General features: G+C 40.9%; 1 protein-coding gene across 1 annotated transcript in view; it reads right to left on the bottom strand.

Annotated features, from left to right (window-relative positions):
- The window catches only part of LOC122934354 (serine palmitoyltransferase 3-like), a 68,367-nt gene that overhangs the window by 8,725 nt on the left and 38,027 nt on the right, over positions 1 to 21,615 (bottom strand). Inside the window, exons 6-9 of the mRNA XM_044289754.1 lie at positions 13,998 to 14,091; positions 1,490 to 1,595; positions 800 to 1,019; positions 224 to 344 (exon numbers count right to left, since the gene is read on the bottom strand). Of these exons, the coding sequence (XP_044145689.1) occupies positions 224 to 344; positions 800 to 1,019; positions 1,490 to 1,595; positions 13,998 to 14,091 (541 nt within the window). The remainder of the gene's footprint in view (positions 1 to 223; positions 345 to 799; positions 1,020 to 1,489; positions 1,596 to 13,997; positions 14,092 to 21,615) is intronic.

Raw genomic sequence — 21,615 nt, 5'->3', positions numbered from 1 at the left:
TGCTGTACATTAGAAAAATCTGTCAGCCTGGATGTCTGACGGCTCATCAGGACCTCTCATTCTACTCTCCTAAATGATCGACTTCATTTGGTCATAACTCAGATTAGAAGACTGTTCAGGAGAGGAGATAGTGGTCTCTGATGGATTTCACTGTGAATGGAATTCTGCAGCTTGCTATGTACAGGAACATGCAGATGAATGAAGTTTTACAAAAAAAACTTACCAGTCCCATTATGCGCCATGATGCACTTCATTATTCTGATTGTCTGCTCTGCCACAGGCGGAGACATAGATGATGCATAAAGTGCACTGTGAGAATGAGTTCTTAAGTAATCCACAAGATCCTATAGACCGAAAAACAAATGTTTATAGATACAATTTTAATGTAGCAGGTTAATCAAAGGTTGACTGTACAACAAGGGTTTATGTACCACTCATGTGGCTTCTATGGGGTTCCTGGAGAGAGGCTGCTGAAAACCTCTGCGGAAATTCCATCTACATATGCTGCACAATGTTAGAGCGCAAGGGCATGAGAAGGATCATGGAAGAGAAATAGGGACAAAAAGCAACCTATCCCCCTGTTCTAGGTGGCTAGGGCTATATTGGCGTTAACCAGCACAGGAAGTGGGCCTACTATAGTCTTTACAAATAATGTACCCAGTTTAAGTGGAACATATAGACAATACACACTGGGATTTCTACAATACAGTGTCAAAGTGTCAAGAAAAAAAGGATTTTAATATATAGATATTATATATAGATATTAATATTCCATATGGCTGAGGTTAAAAAAAAATACCCTTTTTCCAGCAATATATCCTCCCATGGCTCCAAAGCTTTTGGTAAATGTTCCCATCATCACATCAATGTCTGCGGGGTTCACTCCAAAGTATTCCACCACACCTCGTCCTGAAGGCCCCACTGCTCCAATACTGTGTGCTTCATCCAAGTACAGATAAGCTTTGTACTTCTTCTTTAACGCTATTATTTCTGGAAGACGGACAATTGACCCTTCCATGCTGGAAAATGCAAAAAGAGAGAGAGAAAGACTGGTAAAATCTATGTTTTGGATCCTACTAAAAGTGCTTATTATGTAAGAAACGAAATAAGTCTTAAAATCAGACATCAAACTTGCTAAATTTTTGCTGTTCCGCTACATGAAATCAGGGTCCTTCAATGGGGTTGTCTGCATGTTGTCCGTAGTCAACAACTGGTGGCCAGGTTCTTTAGTAATTTATCAAAAACTGTTTATATTTATTTTAGAATGACCCCAGAGGTTGGCCCACAAACAACATTTATCACATAGCCATGGAATGGTTGATAAATATATGATCAGTTGGGGTCCGACTACTGGGACCCTAATTGAGAACGAGAGTGGGACTCCACTGTGAAAATGGAGTACAGATGTTCATGTATGACCTCTGCTCCAATCAGCTTTGTGTGACTGACTGAGATAACTAAGAGCTGTAAAAAAAAGTTAGCGTCATACCTGTAAATTCCTTCAACAAGGATTAGGATTTTCTTCCAGGCTCTGTGAGTGCGTGGCTGTCCATTGACCACAGCATCCCGCAATAATTTCTCTAGGTTCTTCATATCTAAGTGAAAAGATAGGGTATATGAATGCAATTTGTCTCAAAGACACTTTTCTTCTTAGTTACTGGATCTGCTGGACAGAAAAGTCCTGCATGGTCCACACAGAAGTTGCCATTGAATTTTTATTATGATATAGGTTTTTCATATGATGAATAGTCATATAATATAAATATAAAAGACAGCAAAGCATGAACTGCTAACATCTTAGAAGAATATGGTCAAGCTGATAAGGTCATTTGACAAACTCTGAAGAGTAGTGATTATGTGATCAAGCGATATATCATTAGATAATACTAACAAGAAGAAAGGGTGATGGTACTGTATTTAGTGGAGAGATATTGGAGAAGCACATCATGTAGGGTGTGATGCAATCAAAAAGGGTGCTACAACCCAATTCAAGTTTGATATAAATTCAGTGCACACACAAATGTGGATTAAAATTATATCTTGTTTAATCTTTGTTGAGATATTTGTACATAATTTCCATTGTCTCAGCAAAAAATGAAAAGAAAGGGAGGACATTCATTATTTCAAGAATCGTTTCTCAACATAATGAGGATGACGACGTTTCGGTCGTGGTGACCTTTCTCAGGTCTCATCAGTGCGTATGCATGTAGAGGGGATAGCCGGGGATTGCTATCTCGGCACAGAATTTATATTGGTACTGTACTTAGTAATACACCCACACGCAGGACCAGATTAGAGATGTATATATCTCTGACACAGTTCTTCAGAAAAAGTATTAGATTTTTATTAAAGGTTTAAAGTGCCCACCTGACATGGCTCCACTGAGGACAATTCTACTCTCAGAATGTCTCTGAAATTTAAGTCTGAGCCAAAAAGGTTTGTGGCTATTAATGGCGCATTTAGGGGGAGATGTATCAAAACTGGTACAAAGGAAAACTTTCTTATTGCCCATAGCAAACCAATCAGATTCCACCTTTCATTTTCCAAAGGAGCTCTGAAAAATAAAAGGTAGAATATGATTGGTTGCTATGGGCAAACAAGTCTGTTTTCCATGATTTATTTATTTTACTTACTTATATCGCGCTGCTATATTCCTCTGTACTTTACTGACATTATCATCACTCACTGTCCCCAGTGGGCTCACAATCTACGGTCCCTATCAGTATGTTTTTAGAGTGTAGGAGAAAACCAGCGTAAACACGGGGAGAACATACAAAGTCCATGCAGATGTTATCTTGGTCGGTTTGGAACCTAGAACCCAAGTGCTGCAAGGCACCAGTGCTAACCACTGAGTCACTGTGTTGATAAATCTCCCCCTTATTTAGTCTCTTCATTCTTGAAACTGGTGGAGATTCCAATATAAAGACTCCAACCCACAGAAAACTGAAAAAACTTTCATGTATTATATATTCAGGTGTGTGTTATTGTAGTGTGATAAAATGTAAAATGACCCTCTAGGTGGCGCTAGTGTCATTGAAATGAAAGGAACACAAATGTAACAAATGAAACTGCAGGTGCAGCATACAGGTAAATGTTAAAGGAAAATTCCAAGAAAAACAGAGGCTCTGTATAACTCTTGAAGACCTCCATTAGGCATTACAGAGGGCATCAGTTTTTCCTGTAGTGTTCCTCAAACAAAAAGTTGTATAGGGACTGACAGGTAACCCTTTTGTAGCCTGCAAATAATAATTCTCCACAATAATCTCCTAATGATGGTACAGAATGTTAAATACCACACACTGTCGGGATGTGTTTGCATTCCAAGAGGATGTTGGGTGAACTCTAGAAATGTCAGTGCACAATAACATTTCAGATGTCAAGACATTGCAAAAGAAAACTATTGTCATGTGAGTCAGCAAAGGGCAGACATTGGTGTAATGTCATTGAGAGGTTGAATATGCAATTTTTTAAGAAAAAAGGTTTCCATGCATTAAAGGGGTTCTCTGGGACCAGTGGATCCTGCAAAGCCACTTTAATTACTCTTAACATCCCTGTAGAGGAAAGTCTTTAATATACTTACTGCTTCGAAGTCACGTGAATTGGCCTCTCAGGAACCCATAGTTACATAGTTAATACGGTTGTAAAAAGACAAACGTCCATCAAGTTCAACCTAGGTATAGGTGGGCACACGAAACCCAGTAATGTCAAATCTTGGTTCCGCCAATGTTACGTCTTTTACCAGGTTTCTGGTCTGGACTATGGACAGGATGCTATTTTCACTGTGACTGAGAGCAGAACAATTAAGGATGAGATGGATTTAGGAGTTTGTGCATACACTAGGAAGTTCAATAGCAGAGGTCTTGTCAACAGTGGAAGTGATGTACCATCCAAAGCCCGTACTTGAAACCTGGTAAGTAATATGACATTGTTGGAAGCAGGGTTTTTAGAAAAGGGGCATCATGTGAACAGGTTCCAGAGAAGGCGATCCACATGACTTTGGAACGGTAAGGGTATTGCAAACTTGTTGCTAGCAAACCCCCTTTGAGGTGGGATGGACACAATATAGGGTCAGGATCTAACAAATCTTTCAGTATTGGAAGCTTCCACTTTAAGTCACATACATTTTAATAACTGATGGTCATTTTGATGACGGCAAAAGGTAACATGTTGGAATGATAGTGTGAACAGAGTCCTAGCAGATGGGTGTTAAAGGGGTTTTCTGGGAGTTTTACACTGATGACCTATTCTCTAGGTAGGTCATCAGTATCTGATCGGTGGGTCCGACGCCCGGGACCTCCATTGATCAGCTGTTTGAGAAAGCAGTATCACCGTGGCCATCTCTCAGATTTCCCTACTATGAGCATTGGTGCCTTCTCAAACAGCTGATCGGTGGGGGTCCCGGGTGTTGGATCATTATTAAATATATCTAGGAAAATCCATTTAAAGAGTGTTCCAGGATTAGAAAAACCTGTCTGCTTTCACTCAAGAACAACACCACCCCTGTTCATACGTGCAGTTTGGCAACTCATTTGGCAATTTCAATGAAATTGTGTGTTGCAATACCAGACACAACCCATTGGCAGGTATCATAGTTTTACTGGAAGGCATCAGCCGTGTTTTTTTCTAATTCCCCCCTTTAAAAAAAAAAAAAAATCCAGTTTTTATGGCGGTGGGAGTCCCTAGAAAAACATGGAAACAGCTCCACATCAGTCTATGGATTGAGTCTGGTATTGCAGCTTAGCATTATTGAAGCAAATACGGCTGTACTGTGATAACCTACACCACACGTGGGCAGGTGCAGAGCTGTTTGTAAAAAGAAAGCAGCCAAGTTTTTCTTGTATGACTCATTTAAGTATTACACAGATCTCTGTGTTCTCCATATAATGAATGAGCATGAGGAACCCTTAACAGGGAGAGATGGTTTGTGTAACCCCTCTCTGCTATGACTAGTAGTAAATAGGAGACTCCTTGTCTAATAACTGTGAACTTCAGAAAGCAACCTCTTTAAATATGTACAGTCATTTCAGATTTTTTGGGGGGTCTTGAAACTTCTTGAGGGTATCAACTTCTGAGGAAGGTCACTACAGTGCCCATTGACCACCAATTTTTATACAGACTTTAAATGGATTGTCATAGTGTTGGCCACCCTTATGGGAACTACAATGGTAGCCATCAGTGGTCATCACGTACCTCTGTTAGTCAAGGATAACTAAAAAATTAATAGAACAGGGATTCAGTGACGTATATGTGGAAACACAGTTTAAACAAACTGAAAAAATGGCATGGTGTTAAACAGGCAGGTAGTCCTCAAACCCACATGTGGTTGTGCATATATATAGGGGAGCAAATCCTGCACTTGTGGCCCGTTGCTAATGGCGATCCCCAGCAAAAATGCATACAGTGGAGGATGCCCACAGCGAACCACAAGTACCACAATAGACATCCTACACAAGATAGCAATTATGTGGATGTGATAACCAATATAATAATATTAGCAAAGGCAGGTGAACTCTGCGGTCTTAGTAAACCCTCATACTGATGTAAAATTGAGAGATTAGTCAACATATCCTACTGTGGATGACATGTCTGAGCCTGAGCACCGCGCCAGGGTTTCTCAAGTAGGCAGGACCTGTCTAGTAGCTAGAGAGGCTCTCGTTGTGATGAACCCAGCCCATAAAGGAATTATAGAGATGGATTTTACTGTAGCACAAAGGCAGGTATAAATGTGTTACAACTATAGTAAAACAAGGTCCTTCATTCAATGTGACACATTTGCCCATACGTGCAGGTCAACGTCTCATCGTGTATATATATTCAGTCAGGGCTAGGGTTTGCTTAAGAAATTGCATCACCAAAGCCATGCATTACTCTGCACCCAAGTCTTCGCTCTCTGTGATTAATAAAGAGTCCTGAAGAAAGTACTGGAAGAATATGGTCACCAAGATTGTTTTGAGCTCTTCAGAAATAAAATGTAATAAGAGAGATAAGGAGGCATGAGACATAGGGGATGAGTTATCAAAACCGGTGAAAAGGAAAAAGGGCTTAGTTGACCATTGCAACCAATCAGATTCCACCTTACATTTTTTCAGAGCTCCTTTGGAAAATGAAAGGTGGAATCTGATTGGTTGCCATGGGCATCTAAGCTAGTTTCCCTTTACACCAGTTTTGATAAGAGCAGAGCTGATACATGGCATGGTACACAAACTGTATGCAGATGTTGTTCTTTGGTCAGATTTGAGTCTATGATCCCAGTACTGCAAGACACCAGTGCGAAGCACTGAACTACCATGATCAGATTTTTTTGCTGGAGGAAGTTATGGTCTACAATAAATATATCAGGTGCATGGCAACCTGGTAGGGCTGGAGCTACACCTAGACTTCTTGGATCACTTTTGGATTGCAGCTGTAGAAAATCAACTAGTAGTGATACAAAAAGTCTAGGTGTAGCCCTGGCCTAAAATGAGGAAGGGCAGGACTGCCACTCTTGTTGAACAGCATAGCACTCTGCCTTTTTGACTTCCAAATACCCTAACAGGACATACAGGGTTTTCTTCATGTGATAGACCCTTTTTAGCTGTTTGTAGCTGTGCAAGGTCGTTCAAAAACAATGTTTTAATTTAATTTCTTTCTGATTATACTTTATACAAAGTCATTTATAACACATCTTAGATATCTTAAATAATGGAATTGGTATCTACTAAAAGTAAATCAGGCAAATGTCATCTGTCACACAAAGTTTAAGGGTACATTCACAGCATTGAGTTCCGTCCTAGGCGCTCTTTACCGGAAAATAACTGATCAGTTTTATCCTAATGCATTCTGAATGGAGATAATCCATTCAGGATGCATCAGGATGTCTTCAGGTCTGTCTTTTTGCCTTTTCAGGACAGAGATAATACCGCATGCTGCGGTTTTATCTCCGTCCAAAATTCCAGAACACTTGATCCGGCCCCGAGTGTTCAGGCAAAACGGATCCGGCATTGCAGTCTGCGCATGCTCAGACCGCAAAAAATGTGGGAAAAAAATAATGCCGGATCCGTTTTTTCCGGATGACACCGGAGACACGGATCTGGCATTTCAATGCATTTGTCATATGGATCAGGATCCTGATCCGTCTGACAAATGCCATCAGTTTGCATACATTTTGACGGAACTGCCTGCCGGAACCCTCTGCCGCAAGTGTGAAAATACCCTTAGTCTGGAAGTCAATGTTCGCAGAAAATCAATTTATAGATTTAAAGGGGTTGTCTCACCAGCAAATGGTATATATCATGTAGAGAAAGTTAATACAAGCCACTTACTAATGTATTGTGATTGTGGTCCATATTGCCTCCTCTTCTGGCTAGATTCATTGTTCCATCACATTATATACTGCTTGTTTCCAGGCTTTAAGACCACCCTGCAATCCAGCAACGGTGGTCGTACTTGTACACTATAGCAAAAATAATCATGCTATGTGCACTCCACACCAGTTCTGGCACCAGCGAGCCTGGCGCTTTTTCCTATAGTGTACAAGCAAGGCCACCAATGCTGGATTGCAGGGTGGTCATAACTATGGAAACCAGCAGTGTATAATGTGATGGAAAAATGAATCCAGCCAGAAAAGAAGGCAATATGGACAATCACAATACATTAGTAAGTGCCATGTATTAACTTTGTCTACATGATACATGCCATTTGCTGAAGTGAGACAACCCCTTTAAACAGATAAGCTGAAAATACGAAGAAATGCAGACCATCGTGAACAGTACAAAATAATTCTGTGAAGGTTCTCATTCATCCACGTCATGGTATATCAGTAGTAATAAGTCTGAGCAACTGGACTTGTATTTTGTCTTGAAGATATATTGCTAGTCAGCTGACTTGCTTCCTCAATTAGAAGGGGTTTGTTCGAGATTTCTCCCATAATTAATGCAGTAGAATTCTCATACAAGCCATTTTAATTGAGAAAGCCAGTTGAATGACTAGCGAGACATCTTCAAGAAGAAACACAACACGTCCAATTGCTTTGACTTATTACTAGTGATAAGATAAAGTTTAACAAAAAGGCCACAATTAATATTTTGCATTCTAAGAGTGAGGCAGGACACTGAATTGTATGAGAGTATTTTAATCTAAATTTTTATGAATATACTGTAAAGAGTGGGATGCAAAAGCTACCCCCTTCTGTTGAGTACCAAGGGTTGGACTAAGCAACCAAAGGATCTTCTGGCTGGCCAATGTGTGACACAATAACGTGCAATGATCCTGCAAAAGACCCTATTTAGAGTCACTTCCCAGTAAGGTCTACTTCTAATGGTTATTTCGCATCTTCGAGCACTGGCGCCAGAAACCACACAGTGTATGGAGTCTTCTGTTTCGGTTCTGTACACTGTATATATAGGTTCTGGTGCTGTGGCTGCCCAAAATATCTCCTAGGTGGGGACGACGGATGTCAGACCACTCCTAATCTGATCTGTACCCTGGACAACCCCTTTAAAGGGGTTATTCAAGACTATTAAATTCCCCCCATATGCCCAGGCCCCTCACAATGATTATACTTACCTCGCCGCTCCTGGTCCCCGCACCGCTGCTGCTTCTCCCCATGCGCGGATGAAAACATCTGGTGTTTGGGGGGGGGGGGGGCAGGCAGCCAATGGCAGATGGGGAAAAGCCTCCCTAGCATCACCCGCTATGCTAGCCGTCCCCACCTGTCATTGGCTGCTCCCCCACCCCCAACACCAGATGTTTTCATCCGTGCATGGGGAGAAGCAGCAGCGGCGGTGTGGGGACCAGGAGTGGCGCAGGGAGCGGGAAGCCACGTGAGTATATTCATTATGATGGCATATGGGGTGAATTTAAGTCTTGGATAACCCTTTTAATATATCCTTCCATTTGGGCTATTGTTACATGATATTTACTTCACCAGACAATGGTGTTAACTTTATGGCTGATTTGTGTATATAATGTAGACAATACAATCCATTTGCAAAAAAAGATTGGCTTCAGACAGCTGCACAGTGTACAAGGCCTTCTGTTTCGGCTCCATGCACTGTATAGTTTCTGATGCTATGGCTGCCTGAAACAGCAGAAGGGTGGGGATGCTGGGTGTCGGACCCACACCAATCCGATATTTATCCTGGGGATAAGGTCTCAGTATCTGTAGTCCTCACAACCCCTTTAATATATCCCACTCCTTGACCAGTGCCACTGCTACAAGATAAACCATGTTATTCATTTGACCAGTTAAATGTCACCAGTGAATATTTTATGGCCATCACGTCATAGACGATCTTTGACAATGAATACTGTGTACATAGAGTGTACATGTAACACATCAATAGTATATAGATTTTCTCTAAGTGTAATAGTTCACTTATTAGGTTAAGGTCATAGTGCGATATAAACGGCTTTCCTAAAAAGATGGCCTAACCCTTATTTCATAAATTCTAAGTAAAACGTTAGTGAATGTGCTACATTTGTATAAAGTGAATGGTTAACTACGGCAAAGGTTAATGGCACTTCATAAATACGGAGTCATCGTAGGAGAATGTGACACAGACTAGCTTTTTTTATAGCTGGACTTCTGATCTTCCTTGCCCAACTATGTTCACATGGGCCTAGGGTCAGTGACAGCCAGTAATGCGTAGTCTGCTGGAATATTTTATTTTTCCCATTAAAATAAAATGAAATCTATTTGCCCCATTAGAAGACACATCATGGCTCATCTGATTGCGGTCCCATGTCCCCTTTAAGTCTGGTCACCATGGCCAGACTAAAAACTCTAAAGGGAATTGAACAAAGCCTGTAGGCCATTTAAGTGGTGTTTTGCGCAAAATTTGCAGAAACCACGTATTGGACAGATCCAAGGATTGCTGGCTTTTTTTCAGGGGTAGTAACGCCCCACCCTAAATAGAGGACCTTGAAATCACACTGGATTTGGCAACATTGTTCCAAATCTATTTTTCATTAATGCTGTCCATATTGAATACTTACAATTTTGACATTGGATGAATACGCTGCAGATTTGGATTTATGAATAGGGTGAAATCTGCGGCAAATCCACAACAGAAATTCCATTGCAGGAAATCCACCCTGTATTTCAGAGCATATTCTGCACTGAAACTGCCTCCAATTGTTTCAAATGTTTATTTTAATGTGCGGTTTTCCAGACCGCACACCGCCGACACCATGGAAAAGCGTGGCAGGCGTCTGCTCGAAGTTCAAAGGAGCTAAACTAAGAGCAGGACTGCAGCATTTTAAATTGAAAACCACAACACAAGCCATGCTGGTTTCTGCTCTGGGATATGTAGAGGATTTTGTCAAAATCTGCCAGGTGGATATACCGTACCCAAAAAGTCAGTAAAAGTTGCTGTTGCAGTAAAGGTTGCTGGGAAGGTGACTTTAATTGAAAATAAGATATTTCATTACACAAGCCATTTTGCACTTCACTCATTCTTTTGATATTTTAACTGCTACAGTAAGATATATACAGGTGAAACTCGAAAAATTGGAATATCGTGCAACGTTCATTTATTTCAGTAATGCAACTTAAAAGGTGAAACTCACATATGTGAGACTCATTACCTGCAAATCGAGATATTTGAAGCCTTTATTTTAATAATTTGGATGATTATGGCTTACAGCTTATGTAACCCCAAATGTTTGAGGTCCCCTTTGCTCAGGGGGTATGGATTAATTAGCTGACTAGAGTGTGACACTTTGAGCCTAGAATATTGAACCTTTTCACAAAATTCGAATTTTAAGCTGCATTAATGCAATTCCTTTTACAAACCGGATTCCAAAAAAGTTGGGACACTATACAAATCGTGAATAAAAACTGAATGCATTGATGTGGAGGTGCCAACTTCTAATATTTTATTCAGAATAGAACATAAATCACGGAACAAAAGTTTAAACTGAGAAAATGTACCATTTTAAGGGAAAAATATGTTGGATCAGAATTTCATGGTGTCAACAAATCCCCAAAAAGTTGGGACAAGGCCATTTTCACCACTGTGTGGCATCTCCCCTTCTTCTTACAACACTCAACAGACGTCTGGGGACCGAGGAGACCAGTTTCTCAAGTTTAGAAATAGGAATGCTCTCCCATTCTTGTCTAATACAGGCCTCTAACTGTTCAATCGTCTTGGGCCTTCTTTGTTGCACCTTCCTCTTTATGATGCGCCAAATGTTCTCTATAGGTGAAAGATCTGGACTGCAGACTGGCCATTTCAGTACCCAGATCCTTCTCCTACGCAGCCATGATGTTGTGATTGATGCAGAATGTGGTCTGGCATTATCTTGTTGAAAAATGCAGGGTCTTCCCTGAAAGAGATGACGTCTGGATGGGAGCATATATTGTTCTAGAACCTGAATATATTTTTCTGCATTGATGGTGCCTTTCCAGACATGCAAGCTGCCCATGCCACACGCACTCATGCAACCTCATACCATCAGAGATGCAGGCTTCTGAACTGAGCGTTGATAACAACTTGGGTTGTCCTTGTCCTCTTTGGTCCGGATGACATGGCGTCCCAGATTTCCAAAAAGAACTTCGAATCGTGACTCGTCTGACCACAGAACAGTCTTCCATTTTGCCACACTCCATTTTAAGTGATCCCTGGCCCAGTGAAAACGCCTGAGCTTGTGGATCTTGCTTAGAAATGGCTTCTTCTTTGCACTGTAGAGTTTCAGCTGGCAACGGCGGGTGGCACGGTGGATTGTGTTCACTGACAATGGTTTCTGGAAGTATTCCTGAGCCCATTCTGTGATTTCCTTTACAGTAGCATTCCTGTTTGTGGTGCAGTGTCATTTAAGGGCCCGGAGATCACGAGATTTACGGCCTTGACCCTTACGCACAGAGATTGTTCCAGATTCTCTGAATCTTCGGATGATGTTATGCACAGTTGATGATGATAGATGCAAAGTCTTTGCAATTTTTCGCTGGGTAACACCATTCTGATATTGCTCCACTATCTTTCTGCGCAACATTGTGGGAATTGGTGATCCTCTACCCATCTTGGCTTCTGAGAGACACTGCCACTCTGAGAAGCTCCTTTTACACCCAATCATGTTGCTAATTGACCTAATTAGTGTTAATTGGTCTTCCAGCTCTTCGTTATGCTCAAATTTACTTTTTCCAGCCTCTTATTGCTACTTGTCCCAACTTTTTGGGGATTTGTTGACACCGTGAAAATTTGAATCAACGTATTTTTCCTTTAAAATGATACATTTACTCGGATTAAACGTTTGATCTGTCATCTACGTTCTATTACAAATAAAATATTGACATTTGCCATCTCCACATCATTGCATTCAGTTTTTATTCACAATTTGTTTAGTGTCCCAACTTTTTTGGAATCCGGTTTGTATTTTGCATTACTGAAATAAGTGGACTTTTGCACGATATAAAATTTTTTTGAGTTTCACCTGTAGTGTGATATTGAAGGGCATAGCTATATGGCAGGCATGGCCAACCTGAGGCAGCTGTTGCAAAACTACAACTCCCAGCATGCTTAGACTGCCTACAGCTATCAGCCTGCAGCAGGGCATGGTGGGAGTTGTAGTTTTACAACAGCTAGAGAGTCTCAGGTTGGCCATGCCTGCTATATGGCGTGCAAGGTCAGCAGTTTTATCAGTTCTAGTGTGCCTTAGGGACCTATAGGTTCCTCTGGCATATAAAATGCTGTATTATACATGACACTTGGGGTAGGGTGGGAAGGTCCTTTTACAGATTTTGCACTGGAGCTCAGGAGCTTCAAGTTAAAGGCTTTCAGCATATTTAGAAAGTGCAACTTTGGATCCTGGCCAAATGATCTTTTGGCCAGGAAGGTTATTAGAGAGATGATCTATTTAGGTGGAAACTGTCATAAATCTGATTCCACGTAGTGTCTTTTCTGTAATTCTACATTTAGAGGTGTGTTTCCATCTATCTACAAACAACAATGTTTCCAGCCATCCGTCAACATGAGTTTAACCTGGAGGGGCTGAATGATGAAGTTTGGTCCCTACATGCACCCATAGGATTGGCAGTGGGGAGAGTAATTGCTTCTATGTGAATGTCTAAGCAGAGGACAGTAATGATGATCCCTTAGGAAAGAGATTCCCTGGAGTGGGGAGATGTGTAAGCGATTGTACCTGCAGTAATCACGCATGCTCAGAAATCCATGAAAGGCAGTTTCTACTTTGAGGTCCAAGACTTCTCTTATGAACCTTAAAGGGATTTTCTGGGTTTAGAATATTAATGGCTTATCCTATTGATAGACTCTTCATATAAGATCTCTCTGGTGCTGTCTTTCAGCAACCCCACTGATCAGCTGGTTAATGGTTCCTGATGCTTGTGGGACCACTGCAGCCTCTTCATTATTTACATGAGCCTGTCTGTCGGCAAGATGTCTACTTAGCGGCAATGGTGCAGGTTTATCCAATTCAAGGGAATAAAGAAACAGTGCTCAAGCATGGTAGCCCCTTCAACCAGCTGATTGTTGAGGGTGCAGAGAGTCACCCTCAGAAATCATATTGATGGCCTATCCAGATAGATCATCAACATACTGAAGCCCCTTTGTTTTTTTCTTATAACAAGAAATTAGGTAAGTGTAAGTCATAACCACCATTTTGCTGGTGGTTTATTAGATCAGTTTGGGTTCAACACTCATCAGCCCCACCACTCAGCTGTTTCGGTAAAAGATGGAGGTGGAAGCAGAAGACTCCATCCATTCACTGTGTAGTTTCCATTCACTGTGTAACACACATTCCCCTGAATAGAAGGTGAGCTGCAGTAACCCGGCAAAGCCAGTGCACTGTGGACGGAGCTTTCTGCTTCTGGCTCCGTCCACTGTACTTGTTTCTGGTGCTGATGCTGCATCCCCACAGACCTGATATTGATGACCTGTCCTGATGCTAGATATCAATAATTATCTAGAAATGTCAGAAATTTTATGAGAATTAATAATATGGTAATTTTAATGATCCTCTAACCCCGTACATTGGGCAACAGACGATAAGTAGGCACTTACTGTTATGCTTGAAAATTTTGATGGTTGCTCCTGAAAGTCTAGCACCGAGAACTAGAGAAGTATGGTTCAGCTCATCACTTAAAATAAGGCAACCCTAAAAAATTAAATAAAATTACTGGTACAAAAAAAATAATTAGACAAAAATAAAATAACTGTACTAACTAGACAGGGGAGAAGAATGGGATTTTGAATGGCAGCTTTAATAAAATACCAGAAACCTCCCAGTTGTGCTGTAATTTGAATATAGTCCACAAAAAGAACCTAAAGCTTATTTCTCCAAGAAGCCCTGTGTTATTTTGGACATTAGGAACAACTGTTGCCTACTCATGGGGATAGAAGATTCATTATCGGGTTTGTTCACGTGTCATGCAACGGTATCGCCATGGCTTTCAGAACGAAATTAAGGGGGTTGCGTCACTTCAGCAAGTGGCATTTATCATGTAGAGAAAGTTAATACAGGCCACTTACTAATGTATTGTCATTGTCCATATTGCTTCCTTTGCTGGCTGGATTCATTTTTCCATCACATTATACACTGTTTCCACGGTTATGACCACCCCACAATCCACCAGTGGTGGCCGTGCTTGCACACTATAGGAAAAAGAACGGGCCTCACTGGTGGACGGGACCGTGGGAGTGCACATAGGCTGGTTATTTTTCCATGACCACCTTTGCTGGATTGCAGGATTGCAGGGTAGTAGTAACCATGGAAACGAGCAGTGTATAATCTGATGGAAAAATGAATTAAGCCAGCAAAGGAGGAAATATGGACAATCACAATACATTATTAAGTGCCTTGTATTAACTTTCTACATAATAAATTATATCTGCTGAAGTGACAAAACCCCTTTAAGGCAAAAAAATAATAATAAGGTGAATAAACCCTTAAAGGATTTATGAGATTAAAATAAAAGGTCTTATTTTAACAGTGCCACTCTATAGGCTATGCTGGGTATTGCAGCTCAGTCCCATTCATTTGAGTAGACAAGTCCCATTCACTTACAAGTGATGAAAAATTTAAATTAGTGTTTTTTTAACACTTTTTTTTTTTTTACAATCACTCACTGATTATTATAAAAAATATGGAAGTTCTATGAAACTTAGCAGACCACAAACATTATATTCATAAAACGCTCTTCTTGAATATCACTTGTCTGTTGATCTACCCCAAACAGCAGCAATGGCCAAATTAAATAACTGAGATCAAAACACCTCCACAATTCTGTTACCTCCTATAGTAATACAATCAGAGGAAACATCACAGTTGGATCGGCAATAGGAATGTTTTGCAGGAAATAAGGTTTATCCAAACACAAAGGCATTTCTAAAATATCTGGGTGAGGCTCTTGAAATTTGGGATCTAGAAACATGTTCTTCTACTGAGAAAAATAGTTTTACTTATGTGTAGTTAGGAAAAAAATATGTCAAAGCAGACCAAAGAAACTCCATACAACGAGATGAAGGCATGACACGTCGCCATCTAATCTAACAAGTTTTATTGAAGAAGTAAAGCCTCAACAAAAGACCACCTATGGTCGGCAATGTTTGTAAGGGATTTTCAATTAACCTATATTCTATGTATTGTGACCCTATGCCTTATAGAAGACCATTTTTCACAGCAATTTTTGCATGCTTGCCTCCCAGGGTAGGTGATGTGTCTGTTTGAATGGACAGGCTCTCTAGCATGTGCACTACCAATTCATTTAAAGTCTAAGTGACTGTGGTAGAGCGCTCAGCTATGTCCATCAGTCTAATAGAGCTTGATTGGATTGTATGTCCATTCTAACGGGGGAACATGGGACTCCATTTATTAATGATTTGTGTGGTTCCCAGTAGTTGGACCCCACCAATCAGACACATTTTCTTTCTGGGACTACTCTTTTAAGCTCAACTGAAATAGTTTAGGCTCAAAGGAAACATAAAATAAATAGTGAAATACAGAAAAACTGTACGGTATTTTCATGAAATTGCTGGATTGAGTCATTCAGTTTTTCATGTTTCCAGGGTTATGGCTACCGATGCAGCACAGACCCGAGGTGGCCGGGATGATGTGACTTGCTGCGCAAGCATGCCTATAAGCACTCCCATGGTCCTGACCACTAGAGAGGCTGGAGCCTTTTTCTATAGTGTGCAAGCACGGCCACTTTTGCTGGATTGCAGGGTGGTTATAACTCCTGGAAATGAGCAGTGTATAATGTGATGGAAAAATGAATCCAGCCAGCAAATGAGGCAATATGGACAATCACAATACCTTAGTAAGTGCCTGGTATTAACTTTGTCTACATGTTAAATGGCATTTGTTGAAGTGAGACAACCCATTTTAAATGGGTTGTCTCACAAACCTAGCTTAATTTAACAAAAGAAGCTGTCGTGGGGATCAGCAGATCACCATGCTTCTGACTTCTAATCCCTCTGTAGTGGTCACACAACACTGGCCATTCAAATGAATAGCAGTCCATGCAATGTATGGAGCCCTTTAAAAGGCATTGTGGGAAAAAAAGAGGAGAGAAAAAAACTATGGCTACTTTGACATCTGCTTTTATGCTGGAAAAGCATGGATCCGGTTGTATTATCTCTAAAGTAACTTAGACGGATCCGGCACTGAAACCATTGTAAGTCAATGGGTGCAAGATCCATTTTTTTTTGTGTCAGAGAAAACGGATCCAGCATCATTGACTTACATTGTGTTTCATGCCGTATCAGTCTTGCTTCGCATCCAATGACGCACTCAAAAATGCAACCAAGCAGAACTGAATTCTGCATTCTGGTATGGAGTGTAAGCTATAGCCATAGCTCTATAAAAAGAATTTAGTGGTGAAATTAGACCAAATGGTAGGGATTTTGACCCGCAACATTTCCACCATTAAAAAGCCTCCTGGAGGTCTCTAGAGTGCAGAGAAATTGATTAAAAAAAATGGAAAAACTTCCATTCTGCTCTGATGCCCCAAAGGATGTGCAAAAATCCAGATAAAGTTAGAGGTGCTTACAAGATTTATTATCTGCAATGTATAATATGTTTCAACCCCAAAATGGGATCTTCATCATCTGATAAAGACCCGACTCCCTGGTTGAAACGTGATAATACATTGTAGATAATAAAGGTTCTCAGCACCTCTAATTTCATCTTGACGTGTGTGCAGCCTTTCGGACATCAGAGCAGTCGCCCTCGAAGTTGCCTTTTGCTTCTTTGAATTTCCGAAATCCAACATGCAAACGATTCTAACCCAGGTGCAAACAAAGAATTCTAAAAACATCCCTTCCAGATGCACTTAGGTGAAACAAAAGTGTATATGCACCATCCAATGTGTCCTATTCCGGCATACAACAGTATATTTCTATCTAGAACAAGACTCCATACTGTAAATCTTGTAGGGGCAGAGGATAAAAATCTAGATGAGTAGTTTTCAGCCTGTCTGATAATTTTTCAGAGGAAAGAGAAGCCTCAATTAGGTCGCCATTAAGGATACATAAATGATCACTCCATTAACAGTCTAGTGCCACTATGCTTCATTTTCCTTGCCTCCATAAAGCACAACAATAGGGCCCCTGTGGGAAATCGTCAAATGCTTGTCATCACTAATTAGTGTAGCTGTTTATATTTTTATTGTCGGAGCGTGAACTGGATTTATTTATAGATGTCACTGGGTACCTCCTGACCTCACGGTATGATTACAGCACAGAGAGATATTGCAATACGGTTACTCAGGATACAAATTTATGTAAAATCAAGTGCAGAGAAAAAATATATGCTAAAAATAAAAACTTTTTTTTCCAGCCTAATAAATATTACAATTATCATAAAAATATAAAATCACTCCTATATTTAATTGGGTCTCAACAAAACAAGCCAATTAGGGCATATAACCACCATATTGCTAATGATGGAGCACTGGCTGAGCATCTCCTGCGCTGACAGAACCAGTCATGTATTATATGGTCACACATTCATTTCAAGTATTTGCCATGTTTTTTGAGGCAGCCATACTCAAGTAAAGCTAGCTAGCACCAGAAGGATCCTAAACCTATATAGCTCCGGAGCAAAATATTTATTTGAAAACTTCTTTGAAAACTTCAGCCGCTCTCCCGCCACTGGTCCCCACGTGGAACGCCGACGGGAATTGAGCGGGAAAGCCAGTGAATACAAGTGACGTCACCGGAAGTGACGAACACCTCCAGCAACCAATAGGCAGAGCATTCAGCCCCGCGAGTGGGAACAACACACGTGGACGCCGCACACCGATCGGGAGCCGCTCACCAGCCTACTTCAGGAGGGTAACGTACCTGCTCAACCAGCAGCATTTTACATTATAATCCATGACTGTTGGACTACTCCTTATTAAGGAAATTGGAGGTAACTACACTATCTATCTGAGATATAAGTGACCATCACTCACACTGAACTATCGCTTAACTGGAGGTTAGAGCTCATATATTTGGGACAAAAGTATATTTCTACACCTCCCAAAGGAGGTTTTCCTCCTCATCCAATTTATTCTCCTTAGGATACTATCGAATTTATTATTTCTGGGACATTATTAGATTGGATACCTACATTAATTTTTAATAGGTCTACAAGACTCTGACCATACTATTACCCAAGACTTCCTCTATTCAATTTTTTTCTTAATGTTTTAATTATATACATCTTTTTTTATATTCCATTTATTAAATAATACATTTTATATACAGTATTTTATATGTACTACTACTATATATACCTATTTTTCTCCTAGGAGTATCTAACTGCAGGCCTACTACTTATATTCTATTGTACTGTACTATTGCAAATTTTATACTTTTTATTGTTGCTAGTAGGCTTAATTAGCCATTTAATAATAAATATCCTGTTTCCATACACTACCTATGACCAGAGTGCCATCCCTCCACTTTATTCTCATACTCCTACTACAAGCGTTGGGTACGCTTTGTTTGGATTGAGCACCTCATTCCATTTTTTGGGCTATAGTGAGCCGCCCCACTACAATTTTTTCTCTAATATCTGCTGATCATTTGTGGTGTTCAATCTCACTCTGCATTTCCAAAATGGGAACATTCTTACAGATGTTATTCAGTTCATGAAATACCGTAAAATCATCTGCTCGGAGCAGCCTCAAGAATGCTGAAAATCTTCAAATCATCTGGACTCTCTGCCAAAGGTGTGAAGTAACATGTTATAATGTCACGTTTTGGTGTGGGAGGGAAACACCACACCTGGCATAAGAGGGAAGGGGGGGGGGGGGACAGGGAATCAGGCCTAAGAACTAGGGGAGGAAGATGGACACCTCCTAGTAAAACCCTAACCAAAATCCTGTCTGACTACCAGTATGAACAGACCCCAGAGATAGGTGTTTTCATACGCAGGAATACCTAGAGCCCTATCTATCCCTATAGGACCCTGGTACTAATGGCAGGGACGAGACTACCTGTTCCTCCAAAAGAAAGGACAAACAGAAGTCTCCTTAAGGCCTAAAACAAACAATAGGGAAATGCAACACACAGAACCCAAACAAAATACAAAAAGGGAAAGGAAAGACTTAACTTCAAAGGGGCTATGGAAGCATCAGGAACTCCACCGAGATCCATGCACCAGCTATCAACAACTGAAACTGAAGCTATAAACCACACAGCATTGTGGGAGAAGCAACAATAAAACAGGAAGGTGAAATGACCACATTAGCAACACCTGAGGCAAGGGGTGTGGCCATTACCAGAAACAACACAGATGCCTATTATTCCACAAGAAAACCTGTCAGATCAAACCACGTGTTGCCAGTCTCACCGATCTCCTGCCACATGTCGCGGAAACGTCTGTGACATATAAGCAGTGAAGATGTGTAGTATGTGCAAGGTTGAAGAGAAGGGGGACATCTAGGAGTCATCTTTATGAGGTCTTCTTTGGCTAATGCAATTTATCTGTCGCACACTGTAATGTGATATGCCGATTGCTGAAAAACTTAGGCTACCCATTCGGACATGGGATCACTGGTGCATAGAATCACTTGTTTAGAACGGACACTAGTGGCAAAGAAAAAAATACTTATTGTAATGTAACCTATGGTCTATCTAAGGCTACTTTCACATCTCCTTTGTGAATTCCGGCAGGCTGCCCCGCCCTCGCAGCACTGAAAACCCTTTTAGAGATGACACTGGAGGTTGGGCAAGAAAGAAGATAGAGAGTGTGCTGTGATATTTGGGGCCACTGTTCCAGTCTGCCTGCCTAGAAATCCACAGAGTCAGGGAACTGGGCATGCGACAGAGACTGGCCATAGTTTAGGCTACTTTCACACTTGCAGCAGAGGAATCCGGCAGATTGGCAAAACGTATACCAACTGATTGCATTTTAAGACTGATAAGGATCCTGATCAGTCTTACAAATGCATTGCAAGAACGGATCCATTTGTCCGTTTGTCATACGGAGAAATGGATCAGTTTAGATTTTTTTTAACATTTTTACCGGTCTGCGCATGGAGGGACGGATCTGGCATTCCGTTATTTTGAATGCCGGATCCGACACTAATACATTCCTATGGAAAAAAAAACCGGATCAGGCATTCAGGCAAGTCTTCAGTTTTTTGGGCCGGAGATAAAACCGTAGCATGCTACGGTTTTCTCTTTTGCCTGATCAGTCAAAAAGACAGAACTGAAGACATTCTGATGCATCCTGAACGGAATGCTCTCCATTTAGAATGCATGGGGATAAAACTAATCAGTTCATTTCCGGTATAGAGGCTCTAGGACGGAACTTTATGCCGGAAAAGAAAAACGCAAATGTGAAAGTAGCCTTAGGTAGGGCTGAATCTGGGTGTTGAGGTGGGAGCTGTCGGCTTGTTGACTGGGCTCAGCGGGGCACGGGACGTGGAAAAACTGTTCCATCATGTTGAGGAGGCTGAAATGGCTGCTGTGGCTTTTGCTGCTCGTGGTGGTGGGAGGGGGTGACTCTGTGAGGGGTTGAGGGGGCAACCCTTTCAGACATGCTGGCAGAAGGCATCTGCTCACCATAAGCTGCAGCAAGCTGCGTACACAGTGTTTCCTGTGTAATTTTTCCTTCCTTTCTGCCATAAGATAACATTCCCCCATTTTGCCTTAGTAGCGAGGGTCTAAAAACATGGCTGTCCAGTAATCATCAAACTGCTTGATGTCAACAATACACCTGTCACTGCGTAAGCAAGCAAGCATACAGGTGACCATTCTGGCTAGTGTGCCAGTGGACCCATGGAAACATGTTTGTAAACACAGAAATAAAGGGAAACTGATTTAAGCCTAAATTCGTTATCCCTCACAGATACTTTGGTGTGCTGGACTGTGAATTGGTGTTGATCACCTATATGCTGGTTTAATTAAATTGAACAAGTCTCAAAAAACATTTAAATTTCAACCATGTGGAAATAGAATTCTTGGAAACGAACAATTGAGGCCTGGTGCTCACAGGTAGATCGCTGTCACAGGTAGTCTTGTAGTAATCACATATATATTCTGGTTTAATTACATCTAACAATCTCCCCCAAAATTTAAATTCTAACTGTGCGGCTGCTTAATAAAAAAATAATTAAAAATAAATTGCCACTGTGTTGAAACTGAAAACACCTGTACAGACGACCTGAGGCTTGATGTTCAATTT

The sequence above is a fragment of the Bufo gargarizans genome, chromosome 4 (assembly GCF_014858855.1).
Source record: "Bufo gargarizans isolate SCDJY-AF-19 chromosome 4, ASM1485885v1, whole genome shotgun sequence".
Taxonomy (NCBI): domain Eukaryota; kingdom Metazoa; phylum Chordata; class Amphibia; order Anura; family Bufonidae; genus Bufo; species Bufo gargarizans.
The sequence above is the reverse complement of the archived record's forward strand: the minus strand, read 5'-3'. Positions and strand labels throughout refer to the sequence as shown.